At 39.1% G+C, this 26,401-nt stretch overlaps 1 protein-coding gene across 1 annotated transcript in view; it reads left to right on the forward strand.

Moving 5' to 3' along the window:
• Positions 1-25,017, forward strand: part of LOC147568320 (uncharacterized) — a 38,662-nt gene extending 13,645 nt beyond the window's left edge. The window contains exon 2 of the mRNA XM_086654778.1: positions 21,192-25,017. Within this exon, the coding sequence (XP_086510904.1) occupies positions 21,612-22,916 (1,305 nt within the window). The 5' untranslated portion in view covers positions 21,192-21,611 and the 3' untranslated portion in view covers positions 22,917-25,017. The remainder of the gene's footprint in view (positions 1-21,191) is intronic.
• The last annotated feature ends 1,384 nt before the right edge of the window (positions 25,018-26,401 follow it).

Raw genomic sequence — 26,401 nt, forward strand, 5'->3', positions numbered from 1 at the left:
CCACACACATGATTTCTTAATTTTGAAACACTAGAAAATCTCATTAAATTGATATGAGTAACTTAACACAAACTAATATGCTCTAATATGCTTTTGGAGTGAATAAATCTATGAGTAGCTAATAGTTTATGATAAATGTTATGACAAGTCTCTCTCTATAATCACTTTCTATCTCTCAAATGAATCACAATAGTACCTAACAACCTTAATACCATACAAGGCTAAGATAGATAGTCAAATAATCATAACAAAGAAGAAATACAAGAGAAATGAGTGAAGGAAAGCCTTATGAGAGTCAAGGGAATGAAGCTCCAAGAAAAACCAACAATTGGGACTTCAAAAGCTGCTGTCCAAAAGTGAAGCTGCTGTCCAAAACGAGTTGGAGCTGCTGTCCAAGAAATGGAGCTGCTGTCCAGACGAATTTGAGCTGCTGTCCACACGAAATGGAGCTTCTCCACCCAAACCAAGTTGATTCCCGGCAACTATAAGTGATCTTCCTTCCTTCCCTTGCTTTTTCTTCTTCCCAAACCCAAGATTTCCAAAACCCTAGGCTCCATCCTCTCCTTTCTCTCACTAGAAGCCAGCACTTCAGAAGATGATCCAAAAAATGAGGGTTTTCCCCTCTTTTCTCCAAAAATAGCCCAATGACAAAATTACCCTTGGGCTTTAAGTTCCATAACTCCTTGAGGGTGCCTTCACGATTTTGCATTCCTTTTTTGGCCCAAGTAATCTAACATGGCCTATCTTATCTCATTTACCTCATGACCTCTCTCTATGTGACCCAACAATCAAAATGTCTTGGCTCTCCAAATTGTTTTCTAACTCTCCATCACATCCTCTCCTTTATTGTTTCCTCCTTTGATCCTCATATGGTACCTAATCAAGAGAAGTTTGTAACTAATCAAAATAAAAGTATAAAATAGACTAACTCATTTAAATTAAGTGACATAAATGTGGTGAATTCACACCACATCAACATCCCCAAACTTAAAATTTGCTAGTCCTCGAGCAAATAAACAAAACAATAGAGTAAAATCCTAACTCACTTTCATAGGAATCCCGGTTGCATTTAGCGTATGCAACAGGCCGTTAAACCCCTAGGTTACCCCTAGTGGACGAGTGTCGTCTCGTGAGGGTTTTCAGTGAATACACCCACAAAGTTCTAGATTTTCAAAAGACATAAGAGTCCAACTATCGATGCAAATAAAGTGATGACCAACAAGTTAGAGACTTAAGTATGCCAAACATATGAATCAAACCAATAAACACAAAATCATGCTAAGAGTCCCCTCACTAATAGTTTTATCCTCAAATGCAAGTGTCCCATCATCATAAGTATCATCCTAGTCTAAAGTAACAAAACCTTGTTTCCTATCATAGCACATTTCGCCTCGACTTTGGCCTCACGGTCATACGCTCTTAAACATGAAATCACTCAAAAACGAATCATAATGGTTTACTCTCATGTGTGAGCATGGAATAAAGTAAACTCAACACATACAAAAATCAAATGAGGATATCAAGTTCTAAAACGAAATGATCTTTTAGGAATGGAAATAACCACTAACGGAATGGGGCAGCTCACTCACCCTTCTCACCCACTTCACCCTCTAATAATGTCTCCTAAAGGTAAACGGATACAAGTGATGGAATGGAAGATGTATGAATTCCCGGGAATGTCGACGCCTTCAATGATAAAAGAACACTCAAACAGCCTTTAAACATGACTTCTTGCATTGAATACTTTATTTTCCACAACAGTCAAAACACTTAAAAGTTCACATGAACTTTTGCACAAAAACAACTTCCTTTCTTTTTCCTTTTTTTTTTTTTTTTTTCCGATTTCTTTCCTTTCTTTGTTTTTTTTTTGTTTTTTTTTTTACACACATAACCAAACACCAAAACAAAAATACAAACTAGTATTCTCAACAAATCACTTTTAGTTTCACACTTTGCTTTCACATTCTTTCTTCTTTACTTTTCATGCCTTCATTCTCGGGAGTAGTATAATGAATGGATGGTGGAGTATCCGTTTCCCTAAAGTTGACACTATTATCGGGTTTCATGGACTACAAGAGTAAGGTTTATTCGCTATCCTGATGTCACTCCTAGTGGCTAAGGAAGTTGAGCTCATGAGATCGTCTAAGCTCTTTTGAAAGTTGCGAAGTTGAGTAGCTCTTCATTCTACTCGGAGTTAGCGCGGAAGAGTACACTCAAAAGCAATAGAAAGGCTCAGATATCTCACATGGGTTGAAGTCTCCACTAATGACTATTTTAGGTCACTTAGAAGTGTTCCTTCTTCCTTAAGATGCTACTCACATGATAAGACACCAACACCAAAGGACTTAACATTCATGAAAAGACTAAGAGCATGCATAAGATTTATCAAGAAAGAACCACATGTATCAACATACTTAAAAATATCACTAGAGTCATACCAAATCTACCCAAAAATTTTCAAATTTGGTCAATTTGTTGAACCCTCGTGTCTTTTGAAATCTAAGGTCATGATGTCATGCGACCAAAAGGTCGTATCCCCATCCCCAAACTTAAAACTAACATTGTCCTCAATGTTCTAAGCATATGTTCACTAAAATATAAGAGGTACAATAAGTTAAAGAGAAGAGTGGAAGGATATTACCATAGCCGAAGGAGATAAAAGATAATACTACCAAGACTTGTGTATTCGAGTTCCAAGTTGATGATGAGCCCAACGTGATGTAGATTGTTGCGGAAGCGTAAAAGTAATGGAATCCACCATTGTTAATAAACTAAACTAACGAAATAAAACTGATAAAATAACGATAAACAATAAACTTGATTAATAATAAACTTGGTTGATAATATTCTCTGATCTGATTAACAAAGACAGACTGGACTTCTCTTATATAGAGATTGTACTTTCCTAGATAGACTCGAATAAAGAAAGAAGATAACTACTAAGGAAACTTTCCTAGATTGCTTGGACTCTAAACATGGAAACCCTAAATACTAAAATCTGGAAACTACGTTAATGTAGCAACTTGGCCGTTAGGCCCACTAATCTCTTGGCCGAAGGGCCCATTAAGGAGATGGCCTCCATCATACTCCCCGTCCGAGAACGAACTTGCCCTCAAGTGAGACTTAACATTGCGATCCTTAATTCCCACTTTGCACGAAAGTTGGCGAAAATCTGAAGAAGACAATGATGGACCAAATCACTGACATAAATCTCATATTTCAAAGAATCTCACAAAAACAAATGTAGGAAAGAAACTTCTAACAAATTGCGACATCTCCCGTCGTCTTTTAGTTTGATGAAGAAGACCACGAACACCACATAATTCACTATGGAAAAATTAACTATGAATTTCATCATCCACTTCATCACTTTCTCTGTTTCGTCCTTCTCAATAATAACTTGAATTATCTTCCCTCGTTCATCTTCGTGAAGTTTATAAACTCTAAGAAACCTAATATCGAACAGGTGATGGGCATCAACTTCTACACCTATATTCATTGTTTCTTTGAGAAAAGAGTCTCCTACAAGAGGGCGCATGAACTTCTTGGTATTAATGTCTCGTGAAGGAAAATCACTTTCATCTTCTTCCTCGGTCATTGATAGAATTTTGTTCCGTTTGTCAAGAACTTCTTCAATATCATCGATCCCGGTGACCAAAGTAACATTGGAGAACTGTCTACTTGATTCAATCATTGTTTCAGCATATGAGAAATATTCATCCAAGGGTAGAAAAACATACCTGAAGATACTTTTCAATGTCGTCCAATCGTCTATGAATTTTTTCCCTTCGTCAATGAGTCTCCATTGCATTGCATTGAATTGTTCATAGATTCTTTCGGACATATGTTGTTCCACGACAAAAACCTTATCTTCGACATGTATATCTTGATTTATGAACCAATCCTCCATTTGTTGAATCCAAAAATCTATATGGTATTGACCGTCGAAGAGACGAATTTTGGAAACGATAGTAATTTTTTCTTGATCTTTTCGATCAACGTAGAATTGTTTAGAATCTCGAAAGGGATCCCAATCTAAACGTGAAAAAATTTTCCAACACTCAAGGAGAGATGTATCCATGAAAAAAATTTCATCTCTTGTTCCCAGATTTTTAAAGCTCTGAATACCAGCTGATGTAGATTGTTGCGGAAGCGTAAAAGTAATGGAATCCACCATTGTTAATAAACTAAACTAACGAAATAAAACTGATAAAATAACGATAAACAATAAACTTGATTAATAATAAACTTGGTTGATAATATTCTCTGATCTGATTAACAAAGACAGACTGGACTTCTCTTATATAGAGATTGTACTTTCCTAGATAGACTCGAATAAAGAAAGAAGATAACTACTAAGGAAACTTTTCTAGATTGCTTGGACTCTAAACATGGAAACCCTAAATACTAAAATCTGGAAACTACGTTAATGTAGCAACTTGGCCGTTAGGCCCACTAATCTCTTGGCCGAAGTGCCTATTAAGGAGATGGCCTCCATCAAAACGCCATCCCCAAACTTGGAACGAACCACGTCCCAAAAGTATACAAATTGAGAAACGCTCCTGACACATCAATAATAGAATAAGAATGAAGCATAAGAATGACCATATAAAAATGACCACTCACGCGGGATCACCCGATTGCATCAAGCTATGCAACTAGCCTTTGAGTCTCTCGTATGCACGAGAGCACGAGTTTTGTCTCGTGGAGGGTCTCCAGAGATGATACCAACAAACATCGACTCCGAGAGGTCTGACTATGAGAGGGGGGTCAACCCTGATGTACAGGATTGACCAACATGAGAGGGAGATTGATCCTGGTAAGCCGGATCAACCAATGGGGTAGTCTCAACCTCCGGGTCTTTAAGGTCCAAAAATGGCTTCAACCGTTGGCCATTCACTTTAAAAGAATTGCCATCTTTGGGATCCTCGATCTCAACGGTACCGTAAGGGAACACGGTCTTCACAATATATGGGCCAGCCCAACGAGACTTGAGTTTACCGGGAAATAGCTGGAGCCTAGAGTTATAGAGAAGAACTTTGTCTAAAGGTTCAAACGTCTTCCTAAGAATTCGTTTATCATGAAAGACCTTCATTCTACTCTTATAAATCTTGGCACTCGTGTAGGCCTCGTTCCTAATCTCTTCAAGCTCATTAAGATCGAGCTTCCTCCTTGCACCCGCTTTGTCTAAGTCAAAGTTGAGCCGTTTTATGGCCCAATATGCCTTATGTTCCAACTCTACTGGTAGATGACATGCCTTGCCATACACAAGGCGGAAAGGGGACATTCCTAAAGGGGTCTTAAAAGCTGTCCTATATGCCCACAAAGCATCGACTAGTCTTAAGGACCAATCTTTGCGATTCGGGTTTACCGTCTTATGCAAAATACGCTTTATCTCCCTATTAGACACTTCCACTTGCCCGCTTGTCTGAGGGTGATAGGGGGTAGCCACTTTATGCGTTATTCCATATGTCCGCATCAAGCTTTCAAATGGTTTATTGCAAAAGTGACTACCTCCATCACTAATACTAGTCCTAGGGGTGCCAAATCGAGTAAAAATGTGTTCTTTCAAGAACTTTATGACCACCCTATGACTATTATCCTTGCACGGGGCTGCTTCTATCCATTTAGATACATAATCAACTGCAACTAAGATATACACATAACCAAAAGAAGAAGGGAAAGGGCCCATAAAGTCAATACCCCAAACATCAAATAACTCAACAATCAATATAGGGTTAAAGGGCATCATGTCTCTACGGGTCATGCATCCTACTCTTTGGCATCTATCACATGCTTTGCAAAATCGATATGCATCCTTAAAAATTGAAGGCCAATAGAAACCACATTGCAAGATCTTAATGGCAGTCTTCTTACCAGAGAAGTGACCTCCACATGCCTCAGAATGACAAAAATTAAGTATACCTTTTTGCTCCCATTCTGGGACACATCGTCTGGTAATCTGATCAGGGCAATACTTAAACAACAACGGGTCATCCCAAATGAAGTTTCGCACCTCGACAAAGAATTTCTTCTTGTCCTGAGCACTCCACTAAGAAGGCACATGTCCTACAGCAAAGTAGTTAACAATGCATACCAAGGACACTGTGACGCTAAAGAGACCTCAAATAACTGCTCATCGGGAAATGTCTCGGTCACTGGTATAGCCTCTATAGTGCTATGGGTAACAAGCCTAGACAAATGATCAGCTACCACATTTTCAGACCCCTTCTTATCTTTTATCTCTAAATCGAACTCTTGCAAAAGAAGAATCCATCTAATCAATCGTGGCTTAGCATCTTTCTTGGATAATAGATATTTCAGGGCCGCATGGTCTGTGTATACCACAACTTTAGATCCTACCAAGTATGAACTAAACTTGTCTAATGCGAAAACAACTGATAACAACTCTTTCTCCGTGGTGGAGTAGTTGAGTTGTGCCTCATTAAGAGTTTTACTCGCATAATAAATGACACATGGTAGCTTGTCTTTTCTTTGGCCTAACACCGCACCAAGGGCATAGTCGTTGGCATCACACATCACCTCGAATGGTATAGACCAATCGGGTGGCTGAATAATCGGTGTCGTGGTCAACAAGGTCTTAAGAGTATCAAAGGCCTTCATACATTCATCACCAAATACAAAATCTTTCTCTTTAGACAAAAGAGCACATAAAGGCCTAGATATCTTGCTAAAGTCCTTGATGAATCGTCTATAGAACCCTGCATGTCCTAGAAAAGACCTAATGTCTTTCACACTCTTAGGTATAGGCAAGTGCGAAATCAATTCTATTTTGGCACGGTCAACTTCTAGTCCACTAGATGAAACCACATGACCTAACACAATTCCCTTTGAGACCATAAAATGACATTTCTCCCAATTCAATACAAGATTCATTTCAATGCAACAATTCAACACACATTTCAAATTATGCAAACACACATTGAAAGAATCACCAAAGAGAGAAAAGTCATCCATAAATACCTCTAGGTACTGGCCCACCATATCAGAAAAGATACTCAACATGAGTCTTTGGAACGTCGCAGGGGCATTACATAACCCAAATGGCATACGACGATATGCAAACGTTCCAAAGGGACATGTAAAAGTAGTCTTTTCTTGATCTCGCTCATCAATCTCAATCTGGTTGTACCCCGAATATCCATCTAGAAAGCAGTAATAAGAATGATCGGCAAGTTTCTTAAGGATCTGGTCGATGAACGGTAAGGGGAAATGGTCCTTCCTCGTCATCGAATTCAACTTCCGATAGTCGATACACACTCTCCATCCCGTGACTTTCCTAGTCGGGATTAGTTCATTGGCCTCGTTTTCGACTACGGTAATTCCTGACTTTTTAGGCACAACTTGAGTCAGACTCACCCATTTGCTATCAGAGATGGGATAGATGATCCCGACCTCTAATAGCTTGAGGACTTCTGCCTTCACAACCTCTTTCATGTGGAGGTTCAACCTTCGTTGACCCTCACGTGAAGGTTTGGCATCATCCTCAAGATGGATTCTATGGGTACACACAGTGGGGCTAATCCCTTTTAGGTCGGCAATAGTCCAACCTAGGGCCCCTTTGTGGTCTCTCAAGACCTGCAATAGACTACATTCTTGTGAATTGGTTAGTTGTGATGAGATAATAACCAGAAATGATGGCTCTTGGCCCAAATATGAATATTTTAATTCACTCGGTAAGGGCTTCAAATCAAGTTTCGGAAACTCTATTGAAGACGGTTGTGGTTTAGGCTCATTGGTTGGAAGTGACTCAAATCTAACCTTCCACATCTCCGTGTCCAATAAAGGTGCCGAATCCATGAGAGAGTTCATTTCCGATATAGTTATCTCATCATCAAACGTAAAGCAATTCATAAAACTAGTCTCTAATGGATCTTGGGTACCTAAAGCAAGGCCTCCCTGAACAAAAGACTCAATCATGTGCAACTCCTGAACATCAGACTCATCATAATCAACATCAAACTCATCATAATAAAAAATAGGATGCTTGCAAGAATTGAAAATGTTAACCATAAGAGTCATATTACCAAATGAGAGTTTCATAGAACCACTCCTACAATCAATTAAAGCCCGTGATGTTGCAAGGAAAGGTCTACCTAAAATAACTGGAATTTGAGATTCACCATTCATCACTGGTTTTGTGTCCAAGATAAAGAAGTCTACTGGAAAATAAAACTTATCTACTTGGACCAAAACATCCTCAACCACCCCTCTCGGCATCTTAATCGAGCGATCGGCAAGTTGTAAAACTACTTTGGTGGGTTTTATTTCACCTAAGCCCAATTGCTCATAGATCGAATAAGGTAGAAGATTAACACTTGCACCTAAATCAAGGAGTGCCTGCTTAATGTGAGTCGCCCCTATAGTGCATGAAATGGTGGGGGATCCAGGGTCCTTATATTTAGGTGGGAGGTTCTCCTTAATGATGGCACTCACATTCTTAGCCAAGAAAGCTCTAGACTTCACATGATGTTTCCTCTTCAGAGTGCAAAGATCCTTCAAGAATTTTGGATAAGTAGGAATTTGCTTAATTGCATCCAAGAGAGGAATGTTGATCTTAACTTGCTTAAAGATCTCAAGGATATCACTATTATCTCTCATTGGTTGAGTTGAGACCAATCTCTCGGGGAAAGGCACACTAGGCTTAGGAATGTGGTTAGGCCTTGAGGTTTTGTCGGATGCCTTGTTATGACCACTACTACCCTCAGATTGGTTAGGCTCCTCAGGTTCAATAACCCTCATAGGATCATCTTGTCCAATCGTTTTGCCACTTCTGAGAGTAGTAACTGCCTTAACATGTGCAACCCTAGGGTCAGATGTATTACTATCACCGTTTCCCCTAGGGTTTTCTTGATTTTGAGAAGGTAGTTTGCCTTTCTCATCCACACTTAACCTTGCCTCAATTCTAACCATACTCTCTCGAAGGCCTTGCAACATTTGCTCATGATTCTGAAGCATTACATGGATTGGATCCTCAAGGTTCCTCCATGGAGGTGGCACATAAGCATTGCTTAATGAGGGACCTTGATGATTATGCACATCATTTGCAGTAGGACCATTCTTCCAACTCAAGTTGGGATGGTTCTTCCAACCCGGGTTATAAGTGTCAGAATAAGGCGAGCTAAATGGCCTTTTGTAGTTGTTCATGGCATTTTCTTGTTCATGGACCAACAAAGGACAATCTCTAGTGGAGTGGTCCATGCTATCACAAACATCACAAACAACTATACGAGCTTCCGGTGCTCTAACAACATTAACCTTTTGCACCTTTAAGGCCTCCACCTGTTTAGTCAAATTGGCTAACTTTGCATGCACATCATCACTTTCATTTAAAAGGTACATCCCTCCCCTTGAGCTCGTTTGAGCGTTGGATTTACTTCGATCATTTGTGTCGGATATGTCCAAACTTTGGGCATTTTCCGCCAAGTGGTCGAAATAATCCCAAGCATCCTCGGGATCTTTACTCATAAATTCCCCATTACACATCATTTCTACAAGTTGTCTTTGGGTGGAGGATAGACCATCATAAAAGAAATTGATAACCCTCCACACCTCATAACCGTGATGTGGGCAAGAATTTATGAGCTCTTTGAATCTTTCCCAACACTCATAAAACGACTCATGCTCCTTTTGTGAAAAGTTCATGATGCTCCGTCTCAATGTGTTCGTTTTATGAGTGGGAAAAAATCTCTTAAGAAAGTGTGTGGTCATCTCTTTCCAACTCCCTATTGATCTAGGGCGTAGAGAATGAAGCCATTGCTTAGCTCTTTCCTTTAATGAAAAAGGAAATAGCTTAAGCTAAACGATGTCCTCGGGCACTCCATCGAGTCGGAGTGTCGAGCAGACCTCGTCATATTCCTTCAGATGAAGGTAAGGGCTTTCAGACTCTAAGCCATGGAAATTAGGGAGTAAGTTAATGACACCATGCTTAATCTCAAAGTTGCCAACATGCATAGGAAGGACAATGCAAGATGGTTGACTAGTTCGGTCGGGTTGCAAGTAATCTCTCAAGCTCCGCATAGGAGGATTCATCTCATGACCCTCACTACCATGTGTGCTCTCTTGGTCCTCCATAGTGTCCGACCGATGATTGTTGTGGTCAGACTCAAACGTGCTACCAAGCTCTATGTTCCTCTCTAAACGATTATGACTATTCCTAATCCAACTATTCATGCACAAAAAGAGAGAACAAAATGCACGCACCAACACACACAAGAGTCAGACAATATAAAAGATAGAACTTCGTTACCTCCCTTTGTTGTTTGATTTTGAAGTCGGGTTTCCACTTTTCTCCGAAATCCCTAAACTTCTTCTTTTCGATCTCTTTTTGTTATTTTTGTTTTTCTGAAAAACACAAAGCAAACAAAACTAATTAGAATCTAGGATAAAAGAAAATAATACTTATATCTAAGCTACACGTTGCTATCCCCGGCAGCGGCGCCAAAACCTTGATGCACCCGAAAAGGTTGCAAACCCAAGCGGAGGTATCAAGTAGTAACCCGGCAAAGCCGGGATCGATCCAAGGATAGGAATGTAGCTTGGATATCGAATGGTCTTATTCGTCAGTTTAGATATCAAAGGCTTACTTAGACAAAAGCGGAAATAAACGAAGATAATGTGAGGTTTATAATCGAATAATAAAGTAAGTAAAACAAACTAAAATATCAATGTAAGAGGGCAAGAGAGATTTGAGAGAAGAGTTCGGAGGAACAAGAGTCGGGAACAACAAGTGAGAGAAGTGTTGAGGTCCGGGAATCCGATGTGGTGAACTTACAACTATGTACGGTCTAATCGAATGGATTGATACAAACCTAGTCTCGATTCCTAAGGTGGATGTTCATAAGCACTACGTATGTCCGGAGATAATACTTAGTCAAATAAACTTCCTAAACGAATAAAACCGAATCATCGATCACATTGCCTAATTGATTAACTATGCGAAGTACTTGATAAGACACATGAAAAAACGATTGAAACAAGTAATCGAAATAAGAGAACATCAATTTATTATCAAACACATTAAATTATCACAAACACAATCACAAATTCATCAAGATTTCATCCCTAGACCTCAACAAATTGATTAGCTACTCATGTTAAAGCAAATATTGAGATTCAAGTTAAAGAGTAAACCACACACATGATTTCTTAATTTTGAAACACTAGAAAATCTCATTAAATTGATATGAGTAACTTAACACGAACTAATATGCTTTTGGAGTGAATAAATCTATGAGTAGCTAATAGTTCATGATAAATGTTATGACAAGTCTCTCTCTATAATCACTTTCTATCTCTCAAATGAATCACAATAGTACCTAACAACCTTAATACCATACAAGGCTAAGATAGATAGTCAAATAATCATAACAAAGAAGAAATACAAGAGAAATGAGTGAAGGAAAACCTTATGAGAGTCAAGGGAATGAAGCTCCAAGCAAAACCAACAATTGGGACTTCAAAAGCTGCTGTCCAAAAGTGAAGCTGCTGCCCAAAACGAGTTGGAGCTGCTGTCCTGACGAATTTGAGCTGTTGTCCACACGAAATGGAGCTTCTCCACCCAAAACAAGTTGATTCCCGGCAACTATAAGTGATCTTCCTTCCTGCCCTTGCTTTTTCTTCTTCCCAAACCCAAGATTTCCAAAACCTAGCCTCCTTCCTCTCCTTTCTCTCACTAGAAGCCAGCACTTCAGAAGATGATCCAAAAAATGAGGGTTTTCCCCTCTTTTCTCCAAAAATAGCCCAATGACAAAATTACCCTTGGGCTTTAAGTTCCATAACTCCTTGAGGGTGCCTTCACGATTTTGCATTCCTTTTTTGGCCCAAGTAATCTAACATGGCCCATCTTATCTCATTTACCTCATGACCTCTCTCCATGTGACCCAACAATCAAAATGTCTTGGCTCTCCAAATTGTTTTCTAACTCTCCATCACATCCTCTCCTTTATTGTTTCCTCCTTTGATCATCATATGGTACCTAATCAAGAAAAATTTATAACTAATCAAAATAAAAGTATAAAATAGACTAACTCATTTAAATTAAGTGACATAAATGTGGTGAATTCACACCACATCAAGCTGCCATTAGAAACGCCGTCTACCAACAAAGAGCAGCCTCTCACTATAACAAAAATGTCTGAATCAGATCCCTCAAAGTTGGGGATTGGGTACTTCGAAAGGTCTTTTAGAACACCAAGCAGACAGGAGCAGGCAAACTAGCTCCCACTTGGGAAGGGCCTTATCTCATCACCCAAGTAGTGGGACAAGGAGCATACAAGCTCCGCTCATAAGAAGGTTTCGACATCAACAAGGAATGCAAGACACCTAAATTTGTACTATTTATAACACAATTTCACTAAGGTGTCATTTATCTTTTATATCACCTACTGACTTGGGCGTCGGAGGGTCGATGGCTATGTCATCGACCTCCCCCCCACTAAGGGACGTGCAGCCAAACCAAGCTTCGACTGGGGGACAAACGGAAGGAAACAACGACAACTTTACCAAGCAAAAGTTGACGACATCACTTTATCTCTCCAAGAGACAAACAAGGTTAAAGCACAACTCTGCATCTACCCCACTTGAAGACAGCCAGCTCTGCAAGTTAGCTCCGCACTACTTCGGACTCAGGTTCCGCCTGCTGCCCAGATTTGCAAGCCAGCTCCGTACTGCTTCAGACCCAAACTCAACTCTGCCCAAAGCCAGCTCAGCTCTGCAAGCCAGCTCCGCACTGCTTCAGACTTTAGCCTTACTCGCGTCAGTACATGTAAAAGTCTTGATGTCAAAATATCTTTACTAAAACGACAATGCTCGTATCACATGAATATTTCTCTTGTAATACAACATTATTTCAAATACGATGATGTTTCAATTCAAGTCATATTTTGTCTGCGCAAAGCAGACTAAGGGCTTCAACGCCATGAAACCTAGTCTAACCCTAGACTTTCTCAAGCTCTAAGCTCAGACTAGGGGGACAGATGGACAGTCATCCTCCACAGATTTCAAACGCGTTATAACACTCAACATACACTGACTCGAGTATTCAAACAAGGCAAGCCACGCATCGCCAAAACGCTACAAGCTTTGGCCACGCCAAACACAATGCAGGTATGATATAAACTATCTGTAAAGGGTAATACCCTTACCCTTATGGATAAAAGAGGCAAACAATATGTATCTGTAATGGGTAATATCCTTACCCTTATGGATATGAGGCATTCATCGGCAGAGCTACACCCTGGCAAATCAGCTAAGTCCACACCAAGAGCACTCGACAAACTCGCCTTGCCTTAAATCGACAAGCTTGCCCGTGCCTCGATCAGCACACCAGCTCTGCCTCATTAACAGTCTACGATCAAAAACACTCGGCATATAAGCCTTGCCTTGATTTGTTGCCCTGCTTCACAAGTCTTCCTTGATTATAGCAGGCTTCATTAAAAGCCTACGATCGATAAGCACTCGGCTTTTAAGCCATGCCTCGGTCAGTAGTCCTACTCTACAATCCTGCCTCGATTTGAGTAGCTTTCACTAAGTTTGCGTCAAGTGCACTCGGCGTATAAGCCTTGCCTTGATTGACAGCCCTGCATCACGTGCCTCGCCAGGAGTACTAGGTCCGCCTCGCCAAGAGCTCCGGATTTGCCTCATTAACTAATATAGGTCAGGATTACAGGCAGACACCCTGCCTTGATCGGTAGTCCTACCACCTCGCCAAGTGCATATAAACCTTGCCTTAACAACATCATCACGTGCCTCGCCAAGAGCACTAGGTCCGCCTCGCCAGGAGCTCCGGATCTGCCTCATTAAAAATTTATGCCAGGACTGCCTTGATTGACAGTCCTGCCTCATGAGCCTGCCTCATTAATGTATATGTCAGGACTACTCGATAAATACCTTTCCTGGATATGTAGTCCTGCCTCATGAGCCCGCCTCATGAGTTCTGCTTCATGAGGCTGCCTCATTAAAATATATGTCAGGGCTACCCGGTAAATACCTTGCCTGGATATGTAATCCTGCCTCATAATCCCGCCTCATGAGTTCTGCTTCATGAGCCTGCCTCATTAAAATATATGTCAGGGCTACCCGGTAAATACCTTGCCTGGATATGTAGTCCTGCCTCATGAGCCCGCCTCATGAGTCCTGCTCCATGAGCCGCCTCATTAAAATATATGTCAGGGCTACCTGGTAAATACCTTGCCTGGATATGTAGTCCTGCCTCATGAGACCGCCTCATGAGCCCGCCTCATGAGTCCTGCTTCATGAGCCTGCCTCATTAAAATATATGTCAGGGCTACCCTGTAAATACCTTACCTGGATATGTAGTCCCGCCTCATGAGCCTGCCTCATGAGCCTGCCTCATGAGCTTGCCTCATTAAAAAGTATATGACTACTCGGTAAATACCTTGCCTTGATATGTAGTCTTGCCTCATGAGCCCGCCTCATGAGTCCTGCTTCATGAGCCTGCTTCATTAAACTATATGTCAGGGCTACCCGGTAAATACCTTGCCTGGATATGTAGTCCTGCCTCATGAGCCAGCCTCATGAGTCCTGCTTCATGAGCCCGCCTTATTAAAATATATGTCAGGGCTACCCGGTAAATACCTTGCCTGGATATGTAGTCCTGCCTCATGAGCCCGCCTCATGAGTCCTGCTTCATGAGCCTGCCTCATTAAAATATATGTCAGGGCTACCCGGTAAATACCTTACCTGGATATATAGTCCCGCCTCATGAGCCTGCTTCATGAGCTTGCCTCATTAAAAAGTATATGACTACCCAGTAAATACCTTGCCTTGATATGTAGTCCTGCCTCATGAGCCCGCCTCATGAGCCTGCCTCATTAAAAAATATATGACTATCCGGTAAATATTTTGCCTTGATTGGTAATCCTGCCACATAAATTCGCCTCATTAGAAATTCTAGTCAAGACTACGGATGCTATGCTTCAATTTGTAGCCTTGTCTCATGAGTCCGCCTCGATTAGAAAATTTGCCTCAGAAGATCCCAACAAGTAACCGACATTTACTAGGTCGCAAGGCCGATAAATCGTTCATCCCACGGAACGACATTACTCGATATATAATATCCGGGAACATTCGAATTCATATGGTATGTATCCTCCCTTTATTTTTGGTATGTATACTTTTAATAATAATAATATGCATGATGCACATATGGATCACATACCTTATAATTAAATAATAAAATGGGAAGTTCCAAAACTAAATACACATTAAAAAGGAGATGAACACTTTAAATAATATGTACACATATAACTACACATATTTGCATATATGTAAACTGATGAGACATGAAACATGTCCCATCTGGATCTCTTAACTCGGGTTAGTTATCCCATTTCGGGCAGTTATTCTGATGAATTATGTGTTTCTCTTTCCCAGATGTCTTTTACAGAGTTTAGTTTGAAAAATAGCTAAAAGTGGGAGAAAGACACACTTGAGGGCATTTCGGTCATTTAGAGATGAGTGAAAATTTTGTCAAATATTGATACTCAGATGAAAATAGAGTCCAAGACGAACCAAACCGCGAAAACAAAAGTGAAATCGGAGTCCAGATGCGAGAGATAATCCAAGTCAAAGTTTGGGTCAAAGCTTGTTGACTAAAATGAAGCAAATAACGTCCCGAGACACGTGGCGCAGAGGGGGCGAATCTAACAGCACAGGTCGGTAGCAGGCTCTTTTCGGTCAGGTGTTTGTTATGCGGGAATCTTTAGAGTCTGAAATCCCGTACAACCGATTGCAAGATATATCCGTGTACTCGAGTGTGTCTCTCTGATCAAACGGGCCAGAGTTAGCCATCACAAATGGCTTCAACGTACCGCGCGATGCAGCATTTTTTTTTACTACACTGAGATGCACAGAATCAACCCCTTGACAGCCAGCAAGCAACAAACCCGTGACCAAATTCAATCTTTCTCTCTTATCTTCTCCAGTTTTTTTGGAAAGATATTTCTTTCTTTTTATGAAAGAGACCGAGAGAGAGATTTGATGGAGGGAGAGAGAACGAGACTTTTCTCTTTTAGAAAGCTTAGATAGATTGATAAAAGGAATGCAAGCTGGAGATTGAGTTACAAAGAATGGAAAGCTGAAGTTTTAGGAGGGATTCCACCAGAGATTTTTAGAGAGAGAAAGAAATCTCATCTCTTGATGAGCAGAGATCTATTGTTTCTCTTTATGATGGGATTACTACACTAAAGATGGCTCAATCAAAAATTCGAATATGGCTGAATATAGAAGGGGAGATGAATTGAAGATTTAGGAGGGATTGATTGAAGGGTCCGGTTGGATATATAAGAAAAGGGAGCTCGGCTGGGGATGATCCTCTCTGAAGCTCAACTAAACCAGAATATTTTAGAGAAAGAGAGAGAGAGAGAGAAGAACAAAAGAGAGATTGGTTCTATTGGTTAGAAGGCATGATCACCCATTACAGAGAAAACAGAGAGAGAGAGAGAGTTAGCTAGTTAAATTCAATTTTCTGTTTTTGATCATTTTTCTAGAGAGAGAAAGAGGTGATCCTCTGCTTTATTACTTGTATTTGGTTTTTCTTAGTGAAAAGAAGAGGTGATCCAAAAAATATACAACTTCCCGAAACAGATCTTCTATTGTCTGGGTCACCTGCCCAATCAGCATCTGAATACGCCATGATTTGAGAATTGGAATTTGGAAGATCAGTGACAAAGCTTGTTTGAAGTATAAACCTCGCCCCAAAGTGGCCTTTAAGTAACGAAATATGCGCCTGCCCGTCTTAAAATGTACATCTGTTGGAGAGTGCATATATTGGCAAACTTAATTTACCGAACGAGTGAGGGACAGGCAGAGCCGGCCCTGGCCCAAAGCGAGCAAAGCCTCGCTTTGGGCCACATAATTTTGGGGGCCACATTTCATTTGCAACTTTAAAAAAAAAAGGGTGCCTGAAGAAAAAATGAATCAAGTAAGGCCCATTATTAGACTAGAAGTCTAGAAGATCATTTTACTCTCACATACGGGCCCACGTTTATACTCTTGGGTTCACGAATCACGTGTAGCTAAAGTCCTTTTTGAATTAGCTTATTACAGTTTCGCCCTAAATTGTAACTCACCGTAGAATTTGGCCCTATATTTATCTAATACTCAAATTTGGTCCAAAATTATAATTCCACTATGTTAGTTTTTTTCTTTTATTTTTTCCTTTTTACTCTTTCTTTTTTCAAAATATTTTCTTTCTTATTCTTTCTATATATTCTAAACTATTTTCATGTCTAAAATATGACTTACGCGGTAGAGAAGTGTAAGCTGTCATTTTTAGGGGGGGTCTCGCGAACACACATCTCTATCACCTTTCTCTTTCTTTTTCTCTCTTCTCCATATCCTTTTCATGTCTCTCTCCTTCCTCCTCTTTTTTTCACTCTCGAGAATTTAAATAGAAGTTGTTGACGAGACTCTTAAGATTTGAGTCAAGATGAAAGACAATATCTTTTTTTAATCGACAGTGATACTGATAATCTGAGTTAGTATAATAAAGGTAACTTGGACTAACTTATGCGCGAGGATTGAAAGAAAAAATTCATTTATGAAAAACACAAGTTTATTTGAGAAAATTGAATACCATTAATTAAAGTTGGGAAGATTGCTTAGTACTAAGGACTCGGTAGGATTTTTTTGCAGATTTAGTCAATATATTTGGGTACCTATGTATATACAAGATATTTAGTCCATTTTTGTGTAGGAATTGGTTAAAAAGGCATGTGAATCTTTTGTAGACTTCAACTACTTAGTGGAACTATACAACTATGTGCTAACTTGTGCAAACTTACGTGTAGATATTGTATATTTGTGAAAACCCCATACGTTCAAATCCATCCAAACTTACATAGCTTTCAAATACATCCAAACTTACATACGAAATTCTTGCTAAAAATTGATCGATCTTTTATGAAAAAAAAAACGTTTGAGGAGTTTGGAGGTCTACACACACACACACATATATATACATATATATGGGGCCACACTTTACTAACTCGCTTCGAGCCTCACAAAACTCAGGGCCGGCCCTGGGGACAGGTATTGTAGACCTCCAACCAATGAAAGAAAAAAGTAGCATTCTCAATGGGTTTACCGACTCATATTGATAGTTTCTTACCAGTCAGGCTAGGTGTATTTACTGGTTTCGAATTAATCTAGTCAATCTTATTTAAAAGTTCAAGCGTATACCTCGTCTGGATCAAGTTCATACCTGAGGTAGAGCAGTTGATCTCCATGCCTAAGAAGTGGTGGAGCTCGCCCAAATTCGTCATTGAAAACTGGTCATGGAGACGATCAATCAAATCTGAAATAACACTTGAATCCGAACCTGTAAGTATTATATCATCGACGTATAATCATAATACTGTCATAGAAGGTGAGGTTCGATATACAAATAAAGAATGACTGACTTTAATGCAATGAAACCAGATTCACGATTATTACGAAATAAATCTATAAAACCAGGCCCTAGGCGCTTGTTTTAAATCATACAACGCCTTACTTAATTTACAAACATGATCCAGATAAAATGCATCAGTAAAACCAGTCGGTTGAGTCATATAAATGACTTTGTCAAGAACACCATGAAAAATTGCATTTTTGACATCCAATTGGGTGGGTTTCCAACCTGAGGTAATTGCAAGGCTAATGACCAATCGAGTTGTAACGGGCTTAAAGACAGGAGAAAAAGTTTCATTGCAATCAATTCCTTGTTGCTGATTGAAACCTTTGGCTACCAGTCGAGCCTTGTAACGATTTTTAGTACCTTCACTCTTAGGTTTAATTCGAAATACCCATTTCGAACCGATGAGATTTGATGAGACATGAAAATGTCCCATCTGAATCTCTTAACTCGGGTTAGTTAGTCCAATTCGAGCAGTTACTCTCATGAATTACTTGTTTCTCTTTCTCAGGTGACTTTTACGAAGTTCAGTGTGAAAAACGATTAAAATCGAAAGAAATACATGTTAAGGGCATTTTGGTCATTTAGTGGTGATGGTGCTCTAGTAGTTTGGTATATTTTTGATACTCGGATGAAAGTGTAGTCCGAGACGAGCCCGTGGGTGAAAACGGAGGTTAAATCGGAGTCCGGACGAGAAAGATAAAGCGAGTCAAAGTTTAGGTCAAAAAGAAATTAAATGACCTCTTGCTGTAAGACACGTGGCGTTGATTTAGTGGTGTCATGTGATAATCTCTTATAATGTCCCACGTTACACCTTATAATTCTCTTCACAGCCAAAGAATCAAAACAGGAAGTGCCCATCCATACTTATCACTCCTTTCTTTTAATATTTAGTGACCCTTATTTATTATTTCCATCCTTATCATTCCATCCTTGTTAGTTATTCCAAGAGAAGGAAAGAGATATCTTTTTGAAAAAGAAACAGAGAAGGAAACATATTAAAATAGAGATCGATGGAGAGAGATGAAGATTCGGTTGATAGGATTGATTTTTCATGAGCTGGAGATGAAATCTTTGAAGAAAGAAAGCGGGCATTGAAGAGGAATGAAATAACAGAGAGTGTTGGCTGAATATATTCTAGAGAGATAAAGGAAGATGTGTTCTTGGCTGGAAGATATATTTCGAAAGAGAAAGTTTCTCTTTAGAGAAGGTGAAGATTTTCTTTCCTATACAGAGAAGAGATGGCTGAATATTTTTGATTGAAGAAGATAGAATTCGGCTATAAAAGGAGGAGAAACAGAGAGCAGGGGATCAACTCGGTTTTGGGGATTGATCCTCTCGAGCTCGACCTATAGCAAAATCAGAGAGAGAGAGAGACAGAGAAAGACAGAGAGAAAGAGGAGAATCATCTCTCCATTCGGCCATTAAAGTATAACCGAGAGCTAGAGTGAGAAAGAGTTTGAGAGTTTACTGTTAGGTTTCTTTTTCTTTTGATTCTTCTCTTTGTGAGAGAGAGAAGGAGAGATTGAAAGAGTTAGTAAGAGAGAAGCTCTTGAATTGTAGAGAGAGAAAGAGATTTAATTAAAGTTATAAAACTCCATTATTATTTTTTCTTCTTTCTTCATCATATTCGGTTATAAAGATTAAGAGAGAGTTTCTGTGTTCATTAGAGAGAAAAAGAGAGAAGATTGAAAGAAAAAGAAAGAGAAAACAGAGAAGGAGAAGAAAAACCAGGGAAGGAAAATTATTTTCTCACCTGGAAATCGTTTCCGGGAAGACGAGAAAATAGTTTTCCCTAAGGGTCTGTTTGGCGGAATTTTGGGAAAAACAGAAGGAAAATCTTTCCCTAAGGCCCTGTTTGGTTCTGAAATAGCGAAAAAGTTAAGTTTTCTTCTCCCTCTCTTTACTTTATTTTCCAATTTCTTTTATTTAATGTTTATGAGTAACTAATTTTCTATCTAGGGTTTTAGATGAAGTTTCAATAATTATTCTAATGATTAATTTATTACAGTTTTTTATTATTTTAACGATAATATCTTCCGGGTTTTTAGACCATCCATGGACTGAAAACCTGAGTTATACAAAGAACAATCGAATTAGACCAAATTAATTTGTCGTTAGAATTGTTAGGAAGACGGATTCAGAAAACCCTAGGCTCTCCCCCATTTGAGTTCCTTGTATCATTTGTAATTATTTTCTTTTCGTAAATTTATTTTTAATATTTTTATTTCAAAACCAAAACCAAAATCAAATCATTTTAAAATCCTATTACTTCCAAGTCTTAGAATAGATTCAACTAGTCTCTGAGGAACGAACCGGTCTTACCGGAATTTATTACAACTTGACACCCGTGCACTTGCGGGTGTAGACCTATTTAGGAAACTTTTTAGGCCCATCAAGTTTTTGGCGCCGCTGCCGGGGACTATGTTTTAAATTTGTTCTAATCTTGGAAAGTTTTTATTTTTGGTAAGTTTTGATTTTTGGCCACTTTGACTTGCTTCTCTATTTTTGGTGTTTAGGGCATTAAAGAGCGAAAGAGAAGGCGCAAACAAGGAGGAGGAGTCGAAAAGAAGAAATTTACAGTTTTATTTTATTTTATTTTTGGTGAGAGAGAGACTTTAGACTTTCTAGACTTTATTTTTGGATTTAAGTTTTGACCCTAATTTAAAGGGCATAAATTGTAACCGAAAAACCAAAACGAAGCCTCGGGTTCGAGCACTCGCGGGGAGAGTGGCCCGAGTCGTCTGCAAAGGTCGTCGCCCGTCTCGAACGGGAGGTAACTTTCTCTAATCACCCACGAATCCCCTGTTAGTGGGTACTTTTTATAAGATCTTAGTAGTGCTTCCTCGGTTTTCGTGTTAAAAAAAAAAAAAAAAAAAAAAAAAAAAAAAAAATTCGGACCAAAAGAAAGGAGTCAAGTTTAGTTACATAAGTGTCAATTCTCATCTTGTGATCGTGCCTGACCATCATGGCGCATTTTTCTAATGGTTGGACGTACCCTGTTGATGATGATGACCTTGATCTAAAGGGACCCGTCATCAACCGAACTGATATAACCTTAAGAGAATACCAACAGTTGCGTAAAGACTGGCTTAACCAACGTGGTACGACTCTAAGAGATTGTCAATGACTTAACGAGGGGAATAGGCTAGTTGAGCCTAACCGAACTGGTATGACCCTAGGAGAGTACCAACAGATGTGTAGAGACGAGCCTAACCGACCGGGTATGACATTTCAGGATTATAAACGAATGTCTAGAAACAGTCCGATTAGTGAGTGGAGTAGACCATATGAGCCTGATCAATCTCATATGACATTAGGAGATTATCAACAAATGTGTAGAGATGGTCCGATTAGCGATGGATATGGTCCGACGCCAAATATATATGAGAGACCTTATTGTCCACACTATTCTGAGACCAATGACTTTAGAGACAGGTATGATCCTAATATGTACGGAGGAAGTTATTATCAAGAGTCTACGTTTAATTACACTAGTGAACCTTATTATGAGGAGACTCTTGAAGATAGATCTCGATCAGAGTTCGAGAGTCGTCTTATTGAGATTATGTCACAATTTGCGACTCAAATGCAGCAGGATACTGAGTCCTTGGCTCAACAGATGAAAATGTTTAAGTCGCAGTTATTCGCCGACGAGGAAGGGGTTTCACCACCCCAAACTCAGGAAGGTACTAGGTACGATGACGAGGTTAATACGTCTAACCCTAGTACTAAGTTAAATGTCGATGAATTTACTGATAATATCCTAGAGCCTGAAAGGTCTGATGACCTTGTTGTCTTGCTTCCTCCACCTATGTCATCTCACCATGATAGGACTGTATTAGACGTTGATATCCAGAATGACGGCGCTATGAGCAAGTTTGGGAATGACACTATTCTGAACTTTCCGACATTTGAGATTTGTAAGGAGTCAGCCTTAGATGAAATTCTAGGAAGGCATGATATTATGAATGACTGCGAGACTCCAGATGTATTTGAGGACATTGATGACAGTAGAGACATGTTAGATAGTTTGTCAGACTGTTTACCTAAGGAAACCATAGACCTTGACGTGGTCCCCGAGCATATTGCCTTACCCTTAGAGTCTAGTTTGACCTTTCACATGGTCTCAGACTCGGTTGTTGATCCCTTTTGGGACACTTCAGATGTCTCCTCGAGAACGTCTATGGAAATAGTGGATATTCTATCCACTAAACTTGCAGATGACTTTCTGCCTTCGACGGATATATTGGCCCTTCATTGTTATGTCGATCCTTTTGATGACTTTCTAGTCATTGGTCCGAGTATTTATAGTTACTTAGTGGACTGTGCATCCACTAAGTTTGGGGATTGCCCCTCATCTTTAATAGTCTCACATGCACTCTCTGCAATTCACAAAGATGTGAGACTATCGTTCACTGAAAACTTTGTGTTTTGGGTGGACCCACAGATGTATCGAATATTGGTTTACAGTTAATCACATATCTGTAATCCAGTAGGTTAATTCTTTTTATTTTTTCGAATCATCTGTTTCGTCTGGCTGAAGACGTTAAACTTAGCGCTTTCTGGGAGGCAACCCACGCTTAAGACTTCCGAATCAGGTAATATCTTTCCCTTCACCCTGTTATTTTTTACATAGTCTTCAGAACATTGAGGACAATGTTCGGTTTAAGTTTGGGGATAGGGGATTGAAATTTTTGCTAAGTCCTTATTTCAAAAATTCAGAAGGGTTCAAAATTTTTCAAAATTTTAACTTTTGGATTGAAAATGTGAGTCTAGCTGTTTTTGCTTGTTAATAGTTATAGAGTCTAGTTGGTCGGACTATCCGTTTGCTAAAGGTTTTTCCACGAATTTCGAGTCTTGAGGTTGTCTGTGCACTAGCCATGTGAGTGTTAGATAGGTGAAGAGTTGACTTTTCTGAGAGAACTTAATCGATCATTAGTGGAGACTTAACCTATGTGAGATTCTGAGCCTTTCCTGTTGTTTTGAGTGATCTCTTCTGAGCTAATTCCGAGTAGAGTGAAGAGCTACTCAACCTCGCAATATTGAAACGAACTCATTTGATCTCCTGAGTTCAAATTTTACAACCACTAGGGATGTCATCAGGAAGTAAACCTTTTTCTTGTAGTCTGAGAAGCTTGAAAACAGTGTCAACTAGAGGAAGATAGGAACCTCATCATTTAGAACCCTGAGAATGAGGCATGAAGCAAAGTGGAGAGAATTATACCCCAAGCAAAGTGTTAAGAAAGTATATTGTGTATCTTGAGTTTTATTACCAGCAGCGTATTAGAAAAAAAAAAAAAAAAAAAAAAAAAAAAAAAAGAAAAAAAAAAAGAAAAAAAAAAAGAAAAAAAAAGAAGAAATAGAAAAATCAAAGAAAAAAGAAAGAAAGTGTGTTTTAAGTGTTTATCCCTTGAATTAGTTCTTGAAGATTTGAAGACGTCAAGTTCTCATGAGTTCTAGTCATATCCTCATTAGTGTCTATCGACCTCTAGGGAGCATTGTTAGATAGTAGATCAGGTGAGAAGAGTTAGTTAGCTTCCCCATTCCATATTAGTGGTTGTTTCCTTCTTTGAGATCAGTCGTTTACCAAAAATTTAGTCCGTCTTTTGTAATGTGTTGAGTTTTTCTTCATGCTCATACTCGCACATTGAGTGAAACATTTCTGAGTGACTTTAATTTTTGAGTGTATGACCGCGAGGCAGCAGTCGAGGCGAAATGTATTGAGAAGGTAATCGAGGTCTTGTCTGTTTGGAACCGAAATGATACTCATATTGGCTGGTCACGTGCACTTCGAGTCTTGATTACTAGTTAAGGGATTTTTAGCATTTGTATGGTTTGGTCGACTTAGATTTCATTTTTATTAACTTTTGAAAATCTACCGGATAAACATTTTTTAGTCCATATCATATTTAGACCCTTCTGCATTTTTGAGATTTTCGAATTTTGTGGGTATATTCACTGCAAACCCTCACGAGACGAAACTCGTCCTCTAGGGTAACCTAGAGGTTTAACGGCTTGTTGCACGTGCTAAGTGCAATCGTGTTTCCCTACGAAAGTGGTGAATTAGGTTTAGTTTTATTTTTCTGTTTTGCTCGAGGACTAGCAAAATCTAAGTTTGGGGATGTTTGATGAGACATCAAAATGTCCCATCTGAGTCTCTTAATTTGGACAAGTTAGTCTATCTAGGGCAAGCTACTCTCATGAATTATCTCTTTTTCTACTCAGGTACCTTTTTCAGAGTTATATGTGCAAAACGGATAAAAGTCGGAAAAACGCAGACGAGGGGTATTTTGGTCATTTGTTGATTCTGATATCGAGATTAGTGCTCGGATGGAAAGTAGAGATCAAGACGAACCCGTAGGCGAAAACGAAAGTCAAATCGGAGTCCGGATGAGCAAATTAGAGCAAGTCAAAGTTCGGGTCAAAATAGGTGGACCATGAGTCAAAGCCTCTGCTGACGTCATCATGACGTCAGCATCATCACCTTCATCACCAATTATTCAGCTTAAAACCGAGACTTCCCATTTTTTGGGAGTTTCCATTTTTTTTCTTAGCCGACTCCATCAAAAACCGACTTCAACAATTCAAAAGAAGAAAAAGGAAATAATGAGAAGAGAAAGGAATGTTTCACAAACCGAGATTTAGAGAGATAATCTCTCGGCTAAACCGAAATGGATAGAAGATATTCAGAGAGAGAGAAGATGAAATCTTTCTCTTCACAGTAGAAAGAGAGAGCTGTGTTGATGAAGACTTTCCTAACCGAGGAGATCAATGAAGGAAAGTTTTTAAATGTTTAGAAAGAGAGAATGAAAACCGACAAGGAGATAGTTGGGTTTATTATTTCTTACCATGTTCAAAGATTGGAGAGAGAGGGAGTCGGCCATGGAATATAAAAAAACAGAGAAGAACAACTGATGGATTATCTCGACTAGGGGGTCTTCCTCTGGTAGCTCAACCAAAACAGGAAATTACAGAGAGAGAGATAGAGAGAGAAACCATCATCATCATCTTCATCTTTTCTACTTCTTCTTGTATTGTTTCTTTATTTTTGTGAGAGAAATAAAGAAACAGAGATTGATAGAGAGAGATTGAGTGATTGTAAAGAGAGAATAGATGGGAAGAGTTGAGAGAGAGAGAGAGATATTGTAGAGAGAGAAAGATTGAATCAAATTTATAAATCCATTATCATCTTCTTCTTCTTCTTTATTTATCATCACTCGGTTATAGACATTAGAGATTGTTCATAGCTTGTTTAGAGAGAGAAAGAAACAGTATAGAAAGAGAAATAAAGAGAAAACAGAAAAGGAGAAGAAAAACCAGGGAAGAAAAATTATTTTCTCACCTGGAAATCGTTTCCGGGAAGATGAGAAAATAATTTTCCCTAAGGTCCTGTTTGGCTGCGCAGAAGAAAAAAAAAGCGAAAAAGGTGTTTTCTCTCCGATTCTTTACTTTATTTTCCAATTCTTTTTACATAATGCCTATGAGTAACTAATTTTCCTATCTAGGGTTTTAGATGAAGTTTCAATAATTATCATAATGATAAATTATTACAGTTTTTATTATTTTAACGATAATATCTTCCGGGTTTTTAGACCGTCCATGGACTGAAAACCTGAGTTATACAAAGAACTATCGAATTAGACCAAATTAATTTGTCCTTAGCATTGTTAGGAGAACGGATTCGACAACCTTAGGTTTCTCCCCCATTTCCTGAATTCCTTGTATCATTTGTAATTATTTTCTTTTTAATCATTTTAATATTTTATTTATTTTATTTTAAACCAAAACCAAATCATCGAAAAATCTTATTACTTCCTAGTTTTAGAATAGGTTTCACTTAGTCTCTGAGGAACGAACCGGTCTTACCGGAATTTATTATTACTTGACGCCCGTATACTTGCGGGTAGTGACCTATTTAGGAAACTTTCTAGGCCCATCAAGTTTTTAAGGAGACACTAT

Source organism: Eschscholzia californica, unplaced genomic scaffold (assembly GCF_041429995.1).
Source record: "Eschscholzia californica isolate CP2 unplaced genomic scaffold, dmEscCali1.0.p SCAF_1, whole genome shotgun sequence".
Classification (NCBI taxonomy): domain Eukaryota; kingdom Viridiplantae; phylum Streptophyta; class Magnoliopsida; order Ranunculales; family Papaveraceae; genus Eschscholzia; species Eschscholzia californica.